Consider the following 15,594-nt stretch of genomic DNA (forward strand, 5'->3'; position numbering starts at 1 on the left):
CTTCAATTCAGGCGCATCACTTTCAACTTTCCTACTTATCCAGCTACCTCCACTAGGCAGCTTTTGTCTTGCGATAAGTTTTACAATGTCTTCCATTGCATCAGGGCTTAACAAGGCCCTACCAAAGCCTAAGTATACTGGCGAGGAAGAAGAGCTGCCTGCACATGCACGACCCCGTGGTCCTCGTGTGGTCGGCGCCGACCAAATCGATGAAAGCCAAGTTGTTTTACGGGTGAGTTTTCTAACTAATGGAATTATATCAATTCAATCTAACTAGAGTTTCTCTGATTCAGAGAACTGGCCCTCCTCCCTATGGAAACCGCACAGGATGGCGCCCACGAGGCCCTGAAGATTTTGGTGACGGAGGTGCTTTCCCCGAGATTCCTTTGGCACAATACCCCCTCGATATGGGCAAAAAGGGAGCAGCGTCCAAGTCAAATGCGCTTGCGGTACAGGTGGATGCGACTGGCAAGGTCAAATACGACGCGATCGCGCGCCGCGGCCACACCGATAATAAAATTATCCATGCTTCATTCAAGGACTTGATCCCACTGCGACAGCGGGTGAACATGGGAGAGATCTCACTCGACCGACCTTCAGAGGAGGAGGTTCATGCACAGATGGAAAAGACTAAGGCCGCATTGGCTATTTTGGTCGACGGCGCTGTGCAAGCACAGAAACCCAAAAGTGCACTCGGTGGTAAAAGAGCAGATCCCACATTTGTCAGATATACCCCAGCCAACCAGATGGGTGATAACTCTCACAAGAATGATCGGATTATCAAAATCGTGCCAAAGGAGATCGATCCGATGGAGCCACCCAAATTTAAGCATAAGAAGATTCCTCGCGGTCCTGGATCGCCGCCGCCGCCAGTTATGCAGTCACCACCACGAAAGCTCACAGCGGCGGATCAAGAAGCCTGGAGAATTCCCCCTCCCATCTCGAATTGGAAGAATCCTAAGGGTTTCACAGTCCCTCTAGACAAGCGTCTCGCCGCAGATGGCCGTGGAATGAGCGATGTGACAATTAACGACAAGTTCGCCCAGTTCGCCGAGGCTTTGTTCACCGCCGATCGACACGCCCGTGAGGAGGTACAGCTCCGAACCCAGATGCAGGTCAAACTCGCAGAAAAGGAGAAGGCACAGAAGGAAGAGACTCTTCGACAATTGGCTCAGCAGGCCCGTGTAGATCGCTCTGGACCCAGCCGTGCCCGTGTCCGCGACTCCCGGTCTCATTCTCGCGATCGAAGTGCCAGTCGCAGTGTTGCTGATCGCTCCGTTAGCCCGAGTGATGGCGAAGAGGTCCAAGAGCGCGAGCGTGAGCGTCGTGAGCGACGACAGGAGAATGAGCGGCAGCTACGCCAGTCCCGTATGGGTACGGAGCGTCGCATCCAGGCTATGGCACGTGAGCAAAACCGTGATATCTCCGAGAAGGTTGCTTTGGGACTGGCCAAGCCTACTCAAAGCGCCGAAACTATGTGGGATTCCCGTCTGTTCAACCAGACTAGTGGTATGAGCACTGGTTTCAATGATGACAACCCATATGACAAGCCATTGTTTGCTGCGCAAGACGCTATTAACAGTATCTACCGCCCGCGTGCCCAGGCCGACGTCGATGACGGCGATGGAGGCGAGGCCGAGATGAACAAAATAAAAAAGGCCAGTCGCTTCGAAGTCCTGGGACGGGCTAAGGAGGGATTCCGTGGTGCTTCTGATGCCGAGGTAGGCCTTACAACATCCAAACTAACTACACCTTGATATGCTAATTGCTCTTATTTTTAGGAGCGCCATGGGCCTGTTCAATTCGAAAAGGATACTGCGGACCCATTCGGTATCGATCAGATGATTGCCGAAGCTTCGACTGGTACTAAGCGATACGGCATTCAAGAGACCGAGGACGATCGTGGATCGAAGCGTGCCCGAGTCGATGATGACTAAATCGATAAATTTTCTTAATGCGAAGTTTTCAATCATCGACAAGGTGGTATACTTCTTGGGGTTAGGTTAAGGTTAGTATTCTTGTGCATTGCGGGTGCTTCGGTGTTCACTTTTTAACTACAAAATTTTACCTAGCGATTGGAAGGTAAATCGCAATAACCATGTACGTTCAATTATTATCAATCTAGGTTGAAGCACAATGAACTCTTGTAACAAAATCAAGAACAATTTCAATTTCAAAACTCTCTACACTATGGAATTTGTCTAAAAGTGTATAGTATCTTTTCTCTCTTAACAACCTTGGACCCTTGGAACTCTAGTTCTTGATCTCTGGCTCGTTGGGCGACAAGACCTCCTCTAGCCACTTGTAAGCGACAGGCAGACTGTGAGGGTATCCCATGTGCAACAGGCCCTCGAAGAAGCGGCCCTCCTTGGGGCCGCCGTGGTTCAAGAGAACAATAGAGTCCTCAATGGGGACAACGCCGTCATCAACGCCCTGCAAAACACGTCAGTACCTAGGTATCAATGTAGGTATTAAGGGAAAGTAAAACAAACATTAAGCAGCAGCAGACGGCAGTTGGGCTGATCAACGATTCCCGTCTCAACAAGAGAGAACTTCTTCTGCGCATTCTCAATGAAATCTTCCTTGTTAGCATAGCCATACTTCTCAGCCCAGCTAGCAGTGATCCTGTAAGAAGCGTCAACAGCCATTCATCGTCAGTCCAACCGATTACACATAGAATCAACTTACTCAAACGGATACTCGTGGTCATTCACCTTACTCAACCACTCCTTACCGAGGAAATGATGTGAGCCAGGCCCATGAGCCACAGAGCCAACAAGTCTTTCCCGATGCGTACAAGCAGCCCGAATAGCATAGAAGCCACCAGCACTAAGTCCCCAAGCCGCAACACGACTCGTATCAAACTGAGGCTGCAAAGCTATATAATCCAACACACTCGACCACAACCTATCAGCAGACTCCGGATCAGCAGGGTCAGCAGGCGAGTCTGCCGTGCCAGGGATCTCAACGACCACAGTTGCCCAGCCGCGGTTGATGATCTCGTGCGTTCGCTGGCTGTTATCGGGTCTGTACCCGTCCAAACCAGTCATTAGCAGCACGACAGGGACACGGTTTCCGGCGCTGGCTTCCTCGGGCAGACGCACGTAGGCCGGGATCTGAGCGCCATCCAGGCCGGAGGCGTGCGAGTGTGGGATTATCACTTCTTTCAAGACGGGCTTCCAGAGAGCGGCTGCTTTCAGGTATACATCCTTTTGGCGGTCGAAGGCTGCGCGCTTGACGGCGTTGTCTGGGCGCGTCTTTGGGCTTACGTATGGGAAGCGAGCAATTCGGAGGACTACTGCTGCGCGGCGGTAGAGGTCAGATGCTTGGCTTGGGTTGTTTGCCTTTAGGGCTTTGGCTGCTTCTTCCTCTAAGTTGGTAACGATTGGGAGGAAGGTGTTGGTGTACTCGTTCGTGAATGGATCGTTGATGTTTTCCTGCGTTGGGAGTTAGTTTTCTTAGCTTTTTGTTTTTTTTTTGTTTGGTATTGTAGGCATAAGACAAGATTTACAGCAATCAGTTTCTCGAAGATAGGCTCGAAGTCCTCGAAGGATCCATCGTGGAATGGGTAGATGGATTTTTGGCTCTGATGGGCAGGAGTTAGGGTTAGCGGTCATAACGGTTAAATCGTGAATTGAACAACGCACGCAGAACTTCCACTTTGTCTCCCACAGAGCCTTGATAGACCCCTTGTGCGGGTAGGTAGAGTTGAATTTCTCTCCCATCATCCATGGTGCCATGATGAATAAGAGTGTTAGTATTGGGAATTACGGTGTAAGTGGTGGTGTGAGGTGAGGTATGCAAAGACGTCAAGCAAGTGGAGAGGAATAGTAAAACAATAATTGCGGGGGATCTTTTGATCTGTTATATTTCGATTGAGACCGTTCTTAAAATAGATGCACCCGCAAGCACTTGAGAGCATTGTGACGTGGTTATGCATGCAAGCAGTAAATAATACGAGGCCAAGAATCACTGGCAGTGCAGAGCTTCAAGATATTTGCCAGAATTCGGAATGGGGAGTGATCGGCATTGAGGAGCTGTTTTCACTGGGTTAAGTAATGTTTTGAATCGCCGTTTTGAGGTCTTTAGCTACAGATATGGCAATTCCGGATCCGGGGGAGGGCATGCGATTGATATCAGGTAGACAAATTTAGCAACCTCATCCATAAACGAGCCGGTTAACGTTTGCATACCTTCTTGTATGAACCATTTCCTGAGCTCCTTTTATCAATGAGAGACTAAAATACATATAACATAATTCTGTGATGGCTATGGCGGTTTCTGAGGCATCTTGACTATTGGAGTGCTGATTGCTGCATGTGGAAACTTAATTAAATATGTGGATAGACAATGGGAGATTATAACGAATCGGAATGTCTATTGCGTAGATAAACAGAAATATAATTTATACTCAATGAAATTCTGGTTGAGGTCAAAGTCTTTCGTATTACAATTAAAGCCACCTAATGTGGATGGGATGTCAAAAAAGCGTTTATGTACAGGCCAACATGCAAATCTAGTCTATTGCTGGTGCTCGTGCTGCTCCAACTCTTGGTATTCTTTAGGCAAGTCGTGCGGGCTGAGCCATAAAGCGTTAGCAGGACTCAATCTGAAAATGAAGATTTTCGGAAACTTACCCAGAGTCATGAGTCTGGTATTTGTGGCCACCATTAACGACATAGCCATCATTGGTATAACCGTTAGGCCACAGTCCCTTGGTATCCTCATTGTGTGCTTGAATGGGCTTATCACCGTGCCCGCCGCCAACGTGGGCATCGGACTTATCCGTGTTGGGAGAAGGCCAGTTTCCCTTTGAATCTTGAGAATCAGCAGTGGTGTCGCCATCTTGGGCATGGCTCTTATCGGTTTGCGATTGAGACGATGGTCCCTTGGTTTCCTCGGAGTCTGCGGCAATAGTCTCGCCCTCGGGAGCATCTTGAGGCACACCGTTGAAATCAGGATAACCAGAAACAACTCCATAATTCCCATCGTCTGGTGTCGCAGCCTCTGCGGTGGGGAAAGCCCATTCGTCGGAAGTAGTAGGCTGAACGGGCTTGGGATTAGGAACAGTAGCAAACGGCACTAGGACTGTAGGAATAACAGGAACAATTCCTTCAGATTCAGGCTTAGGGACAACAGTTGGCTTGGGCACAACTTCCTCGTTAGCACTGGGTTGGCTAGGAGCTACTTGCTCAGGGGCAGGTTGAGAGACAGTCGGCTTGGGCGCGGGGGTTTCCTCTGTAGTAGGCTTAGGAGCAGGTGCCTGAGTAGCAGGCTCAGTTGCACTTGGCTTGGCCCCATGAGGTTTCTGGGTTGTAATCGACTGAGGGGCCGCAGGCTGCAGGGATGAAGAGGTGTGAGCAGGCGGGGGTGGTGCCTGCTTTGTAGCACTAGACGTGGTAGTTGTTAGAGTAGGCGGGACCTTCTCAGTGGTACTAGACGTCTTTGTTGAAGCAGGGGGAGGTGTAGCCCAAGTAGAATCATCCTCGGTAGACACAGATGTCGTAGGGGAGGGTGGGGTATACATGGCGCCATGATCCACGGTAGGGACCTTAGTATCAAGACCGGTCAAATCAAGCCCCGCATTTCCTGCAGCATTGCCGTTGGTGGGATCAGGGTAGGCAGCGCAGGCATCGTAGTGACTCTTGGGAGGAGCATGCTGAGTTCCGGGGAAAGTCTCTGGAGCCTCGATAATGGTTGCCATCAGACCAGCCTCGACATGCCACTCGATATGGCAATGAAGCAGCCAAACTCCAGGGTTGTCGGCACGGAAACGAAGAACGACATGGCCATGGTTCTGGACCATGATTGTATCACGACGAACAGGCGTCTGGGAAACATTGACATATTGACCGGTGAAATAACCTCCGTCAACGGCTGATCTCTGCAGAACCTGGAACTCGTGGCCGTGCAAATGCCACGGGTGCAAGTTGCCGTGATGGTTGTTAATCACAATCTCAACGACTTCACCATACTTGACCACGAATGGATTGACCTGGCCATATACATCGGGGTTGGAAGCAAACTCGGGACCAATGGTGTTGGCAGTATACAAGGTGGGAACTTTCGGGGGCAAGTATGTCTTGTTGTTGACAGTGAACCGAGGAATACCGTCAATGTTAGCAGAGAAAGAGTCGATGATGATCTGGTGCTGCACAGGCTCGAGAAGGGCTCCCTTATCCAGAGGGACAAAGTCAAGATCGTCAATGAATTCGAACTCTGAAAAAACAGGGGCTGCTGGCAGCGGCTTCGATTCATCGTACACAAGCCACGCGGTAGCGTTGGGGTTGTAGCCATCGGGGATAGTACGGTTTTCAAAGATAAACATCATGTTGATATCCATGGTGTCCCAGATAGCAAAGTTCTGGCTAGTGTCGTTCTTCGTGTGGATCAAAACGCTCATGCGCTGTCCAGTTGCGATGCGGAAGAACTTATCACCAGCGAGATAGGGCTCAACATAGACGCCATCAACTTCGACTACTGTCATCTCATGACCATCGAACACCCAAGTATGACCAGGCCAATTACCAACACAGACAATGTGAACCAAGTAGGTCTTGTTAGGTTCAACCTTGATCTTAGTTTCGTTGGAATCATTGATCAAAGCTGAGTGCGGTAGAGGCTCATGACCATCAAAGGCGGCTCCATCCTTCTCGGACTGGTAGTCCGCCAGAAGGTCGGCCATCTGTTCATGATACCAGTCCGTCAGAGTGATGGTAAATTCATCATCGTACTGGAAGGGTGCCTTGGGATCATGCACGATCAATGGACCACGGAAACCATCAGGGTATTGTCCCATGTTGTGCGAGTGGTACCAGTAAGTTCCAGTTTGATTAATCTATGCTTATTAGCCAATGTCCTTGATATATTCGTATCAATACTACTCACATCGAAATGATACTGCATGCGAAGTCCAGGTGCCAGCGGGCACTGGGTAACCTGACTATCACCGTCCATGACACCTGAATGATACTGGTGGAAGCCATGCCAGTGAATACCTGTAGATTGATTTCCTAGATCATTGTACACGTCGACGATCAAGCGATCACCGACATCCACATCAATTTGAGGGCATGGCCATTGGCCGTTGATGCCAATGACAGGACGTTCAAATCCATCAGGAGCAGCATTGACCCAAGTGACGTTCCAGTCGAGGTATACATCCTTTGCCGCAGCCAACTTTACAGCCCAACCAGCCAGTAAAAGAAAACTAAACTTAGCCATTATGGCAATCGTCGAACGAGCGAATGACAATCAACTTGCCTGCTTCAGAAAGATAATTAAATCTTCTAATAAACTAGCAAGCCGATGGGAAACGTCCAACGGAACAAAAAGCAGGGGGAAAGAAGAAAAATAAACGAAAGTCGATAGGCGAATTAAGCGAATGTCGGTGTCGGTGTTGTTGAATAGCATCAAGTAAACCAAGCGTGGAAATCGCACGATTTAATAATGCGTGCCATATTGATCTGCGCCAGGGGTTGCTATGTCTGTCCCATACTTCCTACAACTCCAGCCTTCAAGGAATAGAAGCGCAAAAGGGACTGATATGCATCGTGGGCCTAAAACAGAGTCTGTTGTTGCTCATTTTCCCCTTCGAGACATTCTGATGAACGGCTTCGTGGTCTGGTATGCCATCGCGCACCCAACTAGGTATGGAAGCGGAAATTGAAAGCAAGGGATGGCATTCATCTTTTTGAAAAGGTTGAAAACAGTAAATCGCAATCAGATAACCAGTACCAAGTAGTAAGTACTAGCTAAGTATATTTTGTACATCATGTGAAGTGTGATGACTGTGATGTGATATCAGTACGGGTTGTTGGTTGCAAAGGGTTCGTGAGATCAGAGACCATCAGACCCATAGATCTGGTTGGTCGGAGCTCTGTCCGTGCTCAGATAGTGTGACTAAAGAAAGGGCTTTATTTCCATTCAATCGACCAATTGCTGTCCAACATTAGATCTCATCAAGGCTGAGCTTGAACACTTTTCCCAAAGCGGAGGTCACTATGTTCGCCACGTATCAGCCCGAAGGATAGTGCGCATCCACTGATATCTTTTTGTCATAAGTTGATCCACTTAGAATCGATCCTTATCGGTCGATCGACTTTTCCGGATTCGAATAAGACTTAGTAATTGAAGCAAGCGGGGGGGGGGGGGGGGGGGCGTTTCTCCAAAAGTACGTGGAGGCAGCGCCCTCGGCTTGTGTCGGAAGTATTGAAGTAGAAAGATAGGACATTCCGATATACCGATATAATTAGGTATATTTTCTTTATTGCCGGTTAGTATATTCCGGTCGATCATAGAACATGCAGTGAGATTGAAAACAGCTTATTGGATGCTTCATACTCTCAGAGAGTACTAGCATCGGCTTGAACAGGTAGGGTTCCCCTCTCTGACTCCCCACACTGTTCAGGTACAAATGCATAACATTTCAACTGTTTTCGAGCCAAAGTACGTATTGGGGATTCGGAAGCGGGCGCCCTAACCGCGATAAGACGGTAATACGGAAAGACAGTGGGGAAGAGGGAAAAGGGAAAAAGTAGATTTTTTTAAAAAAAATAGGTGAAGAGATTTGGTCAGGACGTGGAAGAGACAGAGTCCTTGAGTCCTTTTTTTATACTTCCATTATAATCGAAACTTCCCCCCCCTTGAGATTCTAGACTCTCCAGATTCTCTTCTCTTTCCCACTCTGACGCAATACATGTCTACTCTTAACATCCTCATCGCAATGGCGTAATTTTATCAGCAACAACCTAGGTAAATCCTTGTTCGAAATCAAAATTAAGCACCTTAATTCACTTTTCACCACATCAAACCACCCTCTTCTGATAAGCTGGAAGGCTTCAAATCTGGGGAAAGCTCCAGTTCGACAATGGATCAGTCTTTGACTTTGATCAATGCTCAGGTCAACTTTGTGGTAAGTCAAATGTGGCTTTTGTGCACCATTCTACCTAGGTAGCTATCTTGTCTACATGGCTTGTCCACTGCTCGATATATACAAGTGCTCGGACGTCAAGTGCTGACGATATGACAGGAAGAGAGGTTGGCGCTGGTGCATATTCCTCTAGAACTATACCCCTTTTTCTTCAAATCGGTTCTGGGCCTGATCTACGACGAGACCTCACATCGAGAGAATGAGGCCGAAGATATGAAAGATGACGGTTCTAAGGTGGACGAATATTCAGGATCTTATCAGCAGCCTGCATTCCTTAACATTTCTATCACTCCAGTCGAGGTCTCAGTCATATGTCCCAGACGCCTTGTCGAAAAGCACTTCGTTCCTGCAATCCATGAGATCAATCAGTTGAATGCTCAGCTACCATTTGAGATAGTTGTAAGCGCGAATGACTACATCGCCATGCAGGTTCTGGGGGAAGGATTAGAGGCTGGCAAACGTGTCCTGGAGCTAACTAGTCCACTAGCAATGGCGGGGATGTATGTGTCACATTCCTGAGTCTTTGACCCGAGGTACCGAAGACTTTTATACTAATATGCCGTCAGCTCCATCTTTTTCATTTCTACCTACTTCTCCGACTACATCCTTGTCCCTCTCCGCAGCAAAGCTAGTGTGGTATCAGCTCTAGAAAACCGCGGTTTCCAGTTCCAGAATGCCACAACGGCCTTTGTCAACCCAACTAGCCCTCTTTCACCACGTACAGAGAAACCACTGAGCGATCTCATCCCCCCTCTTACGCCACCACCCTCAACAGTGTCAGAACTCCAAACTCGGACTTTCGCCAATTTGCGCAATCGCCAGATCTTCCCTATCGTAGATGACACAATCCACCTAGTGCAGTGCGCTGCACACCACCCTTACAACTGCCAACAAAGCTCAATGTCCATCCTACGTGAAGCATTAGCCACTATTCTCCTAGTTGACAATCCGCGCTTCCTCTCCCTGACCCTGGCAGACCTAGACCCAGCTGCATCACTACTCCTAGAGAAACGGCTGCTTCCCCGTTTTGCCCGTCCAGGCGAGGATTTCGAAGATGGCTCAGGACTTCTTCTCGGCTCGAAAGAAGATCATTTGATCCCGATTATACTAGATCTACGCGAACTCCCCTTGGAAGCATCAGGCATCGTCTGCGGCGTGGCAGGCCGGCTCGCCGAAGCAACTGATAACCATTCACGACCAAGTAACGATGTCCCCGAAAGTAAGGTCATGAGTAGCGTCATCAATTCTGTCCCTGCGCTTTTTGATACTGTCGGTACACGCTTAGCTCGCGGCTTCGAGAAAAGAAGGAGATCCTCCGTTCACAAACCCCCGGCTACTCATCACCTTAAACCTGAGGTAGATCCATCAGCCGATGCCGTTGAAATCAGCTTCTTGAGTACAGCCCGCGCTGGTACGATTATCGTTGGAGAGGACGAGCTCCAGCGGGCCATTGATGCCCTCGAAGCGGAAAAAAGGCAGGATTCCCCTGCTGTTGAAGATACCGATCACAATGTTTGAATACATTTTTTTTCTTTCCTTGCCTCGGTACATTCATTATACGTCCATTTTCTCCCCTCGCCTCCTCGCGAGGAAGGGGCTCAAAAAGTTTTGTTTTTCTTCCTACACCTTTTTGCATTTGATAAGGATTATGTCTGTATGAGATATGCCTTTCAAGGTTGCATGCCTCATTCTAAGATTATGTCTTTGTTGCTAGCGTATGGCACTCATCAATGAATAGCATCTATGGAGCCTTGAAATATACGTTGTCGGTTGGTAGGGTATTTGGCTTTTATTACATGATGTAGATGTACAGTATCTAGGGGCACTGTAAACGTGCCCAGGTGGAGTAACGACCTCGGGAGTCACTGTTCACAACATGAAGGGATATCAGGTAGGCATCGTGTGACAAGGCCACTCGATTAGAACTTGTCCAAGTGGAATCATTTGAACGTCGACCAACACAATCTGCTAGAGAGCCAATGAGAAAAAACGACGGTAGATGCTCCACCTGGGTACCGCAAAACGTTCATCGATTGAGGCGCTAAATTGGGCCGTAATGCCCATGTGGCTCCAGACAATGCATTATGCCTGAACATTTGAAGAACTTACGAATTCAGTTTAACAAAATAAGCATTGTTTCGGGAATTGATTATTGCAGAGTAGAGCCAAATGGGGATATAAAATTCGGCTGTTGGTCATTTATAGACTATCTGGTGCATCTTCATCTCAATCCAAAGCTCTCATGATAATATCTAGAGTTCCGTGGCCTGCCACAACTCATATTGCTGTCAGACTTGACTGATACCGAGTCGTTACCGTACTTCTTGTTCGAAGAACGTTCGTCCTATCTGTATCACTGGTGGGGCCCACGGGGGTACTTCGTACTCTGTACACCGATAGTATCAAGTAGAGTCACATCGACAATCGACAATCCACTGCATGAACGCGTGAACCAAGGCGATATGCAGCCCGCGCTAACGTGATTTGTCGTCGGGCAAAAGACTCTTTTAATTGAGACGATTTTTAAGCACAGAATAAAGAGCCGGGCGTGGGCAAGCGGGCCCATTTTTTCGGATTTTACCGTATCGCTTTCCAGAAGATGGGCCGTGGAGCCAGCTTCATTGCCCCGTTTCTAGAAATGACTCAATTGTGGGATATTATCGGGAGATAATGAGTGGGGTGAAATTTGGACGAGGACTGGGTGAACTTGAGAGCACTGTATCCGGTAACAGGGCAGCAGCAGGGTACCCATAGCTTGCTTTCCCAACGTTCCATAGTTGGCTGCATGTAATTACCTATTCCCGGTCGATTATGGGAGATAGCTATCAGAACTACTTCAATTCACTCAGTTAACAAGGTGGATACCCAGGTACTGACTACCTAGGTCAGATTTTGATGGGCTGGTCACTTTTTGGCTAAAAGAGCGATGTTATAATCTAGTTCAACCTTGAGCTAGAATGCATGCAACGCTGGAGTGAGATTTCGAGGCTGAAGATATGCCTGTGTAGAACAATCTCCAAAAGGCGCCACCCACCTAAGCAGGGGGTGTATGTGCATATGATATAGGCCATAAGAATAGGCTGGCGAATCATTCGAAAAACCCAGGTGACTTTAAAAACTCTGGGGTGATATTAAAGTGATATATTTCCACTATTAACCGTTGAACTGTTTAACCAAAGACCCGGACGGTACCTATACAGCATGTTAGCAAGAAACTTTTCTCTTTTCACTAATGGGAAGAGCGTACCATCTGAACATCCACCCGCCCAGCTGCCTGTCTGATTCCAAGCCACACAGCTCACGACCTGAACGTTTTCACCCATTGGTATCGTGCTCACAAGGTTTCCACTCAGGATATCCCAAGCAAAGACAGCAGCACCGAGACGATCACCTTTGGTAGCTTCGCCTCCACTCAGAACAATCGAACCAGCTTGAGCAAAGACGGACCGGATCCGCAGCTCGGTGTTCTTGTAGACATAAGGATTGGGCTCGTGCATTGTCGAGGATTGCTCTTTGTCTTGGCTCGGTCCGAAGGCTGCGAGCAGTTTCCCATCTTTGCGATCTATCATTCGAATGTGGCTGTCTTGCGTAGAAGCGAGCAGCGAATTGCCATCTTCCGAGCAACGAACGCTTGTCACTGGATGAGCCAGAACGTCGGCCGTCATAGTACCCATACGGACATCATAGAGTCGCAAATGGCCATCATAGCTCCCACTAGCGATGGAGTATGTTGGCATGTGGACATGTAGGCATGAGACAGTATCGGTTGCATCGGAGAGTGTTTGGATAGGCTTGTAGGATTGGGAGCGAGTATCCCATAGATTAATGTTGGTATCTGCACCACCTGTAAGGATACGTGAAGGGTCAGTAAATCTCCTCCGAATGGTGGCTTTCTAAAGTCATACCCGAGACCACTACGGAATCGCCCTCGCCTGCGAATTGAACAGCCTCAATTCTGCTAGTATGTCCGGTCCAGCGCCTGGTCGTTATGCCTTGCTCAACGTCCCAAAGAAGTACTGATCTGTCACCTCCCACGCTGGTGAATCGCGCATTGTCTGCGGCTACAGCCAAGTCGAGGACGGAGTATCCATGCGCCTCGTACCGTTGGATCGGGGTGGTGGTTTCGATAGCCGTGGGATATTTTTCTGCATCATTTGGGATAGCGCGCGAAAGATGAATAGCCCGATCTGATGATCCTGTGAGCACGTATGTGCCTGGGGAACTGGAGAAGGTCACCGCATTGATGGGGCCTGGCAAGTTCTGAAGGTTAACACCAGTGCAATTCTCGAAACCATCCTGATCTACCTTTGTGTGTTTTTATCGTGTGCAGATGTTTGGTTGGGAATTGGTTTGGAGGCATGGCCGACGTGACCTCGGGAAGCTTCCAAGGTCAACTGGTTGATTCACATGTGGGGTTTTGAATGTTGTAGATTTGTTGGGTGGGCAGTATTAAAAGATTAGGAATCAATTGACGTGGGAGGTGCTCGGACCAAAGCTATATTTTGAGTGTGGAGACCAGCCTACTCCACACTTAAGAACGGTCTTCAAGATAACTACATCATATCAACAAGCGTTGATCCAATCCAGATGAATGCGGTGGGTACAAGTATAAATCAGTAGATATTTAAAGCTAATATAATTATCAAAAACCAACTAACTCCTGAGGTCTTTATCTTCTAGATAGCTACATTATTGTATAGGTCACGTAATATATATTGACCCGTTTAGTATGGATGTGGATGTGAATGTAGTTCAAGGTCATAGATTAATCGATCTAACTAGGTATTACAAACATGATATCATATCACTATCTACGTAAGACCACTGATATCAAAAATCAATTAACTCTGTATTTTCCGTGCTACAGAGTGAAGGAGAGAGTTATTATCAAGGATGTAGAGACACCATCGCTAGCTACCAAATGGTAAAAGGGATATAACAGTACAAAAATAAACCAGCCAGTCAATGTGAAGGTGCACACCCTTCGACCCGCAGGAACCGTAAGAAACTTGAAATAAGGAAAACAACGAAGGAGCTGGTTCAACTGCTCCAGTTTTGAAAAAAACAAACCCGGCCAACTTAGCGACGGCCGTGGCTGCGAGTGCCGGACTGCAGACCCTCGATCTCTCCCTCGAGCGATTTGATCCTAGAATGAGGTTAGCAATGATTATTAAAACAGACATATCCGTCAAAGCATACGCAGCATGGGTGGCCTCGAGATCTTTGTTGAGCCGGTCGCGCTCCGAAATGAGCTTCTGTTCCCACTGGCGGAAGCGTTGCTCCTCGACCTTGACTTGTTCGGTGAAGCGCTTGCGCAGGTTCTCCTCCTCCTCCTTGAACTTGGGGTTGTCGAGCTTGCGAGGACGGGCCTCGCCAAATTTGCGGGTTTCCATTTGCTGAGCACGGTAAGCCTCGTAGTGGGCCTCCTCGGTGGTGTGGATAAGGTCGAGCATGTGGGTACGGATCAGGATCGAACGGAGCTTCTTGAAGTCGCAGTGGTCCTCGTTCTCCACCTCGGCAACACCCCAGGCGTACTGGCGGCCCTTCACAATACGGTCGTCGTTAGTCTTGACATCCTTCTCGGAACCAATAACGGCGAAAGGCATAGCAGCCATCAAGCTACGGGCGTGGGTAGCGGCGTGCTCGTCATCCTCCTCGACGGGAGGGGTGTAAATCTTGATGCCCTGGGCCTCGATAACAGCGCGAATCTAATAATCCTGTTAGCTAGGGCGTTCCAATTGTTGCCAAAACCGCCCATTTCATAAACTCACTCGCTCCTTGTAGCGGGCCAAATCAGCGTGGCTCAAAGTGTCAGCCTTGGCAACGACGGGAATCAAGTTAACACGGGAGCTCAGGCGTTTCATGACCTCAATGTCGAGAGGCTTCAGGGTGTGTCCGGTGGGGCGGATGAAGTACAAGCAAGCGTGGACACGCATATCAATCTTGTCGGAACGGCGGGGCTGCTGCTCCTGGAGCATGTAGGACTCGTGCTGGTCGTCCAAAAACTCGATGATTGGCTGCCATGAGTCACGGTTGTTGACGTAGTCGCCGAAGCCGGGGGTATCAATAACGGTCAGGCGAACTAAAATAAACAAGGGCAACGATCAGCACTAAGACAATGCCAACGGAAATTGCCGATCTGACCTTTGAAGAACTTCTCCTCTAGCTCAGCCTTGGTAATCTCAATCTCAACAGTGCGGTCAACCTGCTTCTGGTGACGGCGTTTGTGGTCGGCGTAGTTTTTAATGGTGGTAGAAAACAGGGTGTTGATGAAGGTAGTCTTTCCCAAACCAGACTCTCCAGCGACCTGAAATCATCATGATTAGTGACGAGAACCACGCCGAGGCATTGAAATCTTCAAACACACCATAATTGTGAAAGCCGCACCCCGCTTCGCGACAATCTTGTGTCTAGGCAATCATTAGAATCTTCCCCTTGCTAGCAATTCTGACCGGTTTCTCTGGATAAACACACCGCTGGTTGGGGAGCTGAAAAAGAAAACCCGTGAATTAGTGATCATGCAATCCGATGCCTTTAACGACTCAAGGGACTTACATTGGCAATGCCAATAGGCGAGGCGGTCTCTGTGGTCGACATGATTGAATTAGGGGGTGAAAACGAGGGAAGAAGAAAGTGACGTGGATACCCTGTGAAAGGCGGAC

General features: G+C 48.5%; 5 protein-coding genes across 5 annotated transcripts; 2 read left to right on the top strand and 3 right to left on the bottom strand.

Annotated features, from left to right (window-relative positions):
• Positions 1-85: 85 nt before the first annotated feature.
• Positions 86-1,937, top strand: N7495_001219 (SKIP/SNW domain-containing protein; the record flags this gene model as incomplete). Its single annotated transcript, XM_057203889.1, has 3 exons — positions 86-232; positions 294-1,721; positions 1,782-1,937. The coding sequence occupies 3 exons, from the start codon at positions 86-88 to the stop codon at positions 1,935-1,937; spliced, it is 1,731 nt and encodes a 576-aa protein (XP_057067962.1).
• Positions 1,938-2,253: 316 nt separating this feature from the next.
• Positions 2,254-3,740, bottom strand: ayg1 (heptaketide hydrolyase ayg1; the record flags this gene model as incomplete). The annotated part of the gene is made up of 5 exons (XM_057203890.1): positions 2,254-2,433; positions 2,493-2,625; positions 2,689-3,437; positions 3,512-3,586; positions 3,648-3,740. The coding sequence occupies 5 exons, from the start codon at positions 3,738-3,740 to the stop codon at positions 2,254-2,256; spliced, it is 1,230 nt and encodes a 409-aa protein (XP_057067963.1).
• An 893-nt stretch (positions 3,741-4,633) lies between these two features.
• Positions 4,634-7,224, bottom strand: N7495_001221 (uncharacterized protein; the record flags this gene model as incomplete). Its single annotated transcript, XM_057203891.1, has 2 exons — positions 4,634-6,838; positions 6,889-7,224. The coding sequence occupies 2 exons, from the start codon at positions 7,222-7,224 to the stop codon at positions 4,634-4,636; spliced, it is 2,541 nt and encodes an 846-aa protein (XP_057067964.1).
• Positions 7,225-8,869: 1,645 nt separating this feature from the next.
• On the top strand, positions 8,870-10,450 carry N7495_001222 (ACT domain-containing protein; the record flags this gene model as incomplete). Its single annotated transcript, XM_057203892.1, has 3 exons — positions 8,870-8,914; positions 9,032-9,432; positions 9,499-10,450. 3 exons carry the CDS (start codon positions 8,870-8,872, stop codon positions 10,448-10,450), a joined length of 1,398 nt encoding a protein of 465 aa, XP_057067965.1.
• Positions 10,451-12,101: 1,651 nt separating this feature from the next.
• Positions 12,102-15,529, bottom strand: aspC (septin CDC12; the record flags this gene model as incomplete). The annotated part of the gene is made up of 10 exons (XM_057203893.1): positions 12,102-12,124; positions 12,180-12,776; positions 12,838-13,233; positions 14,050-14,078; positions 14,132-14,640; positions 14,704-15,014; positions 15,077-15,239; positions 15,300-15,342; positions 15,407-15,420; positions 15,488-15,529. 10 exons carry the CDS (start codon positions 15,527-15,529, stop codon positions 12,102-12,104), a joined length of 2,127 nt encoding a protein of 708 aa, XP_057067966.1.
• Positions 15,530-15,594: the final 65 nt, after the last annotated feature.

Source organism: Penicillium taxi (assembly GCF_028828555.1).
Source record: "Penicillium taxi strain IBT 34144 chromosome Unknown utg000001l_segment0_segment0, whole genome shotgun sequence".
Classification (NCBI taxonomy): domain Eukaryota; kingdom Fungi; phylum Ascomycota; class Eurotiomycetes; order Eurotiales; family Aspergillaceae; genus Penicillium; species Penicillium taxi.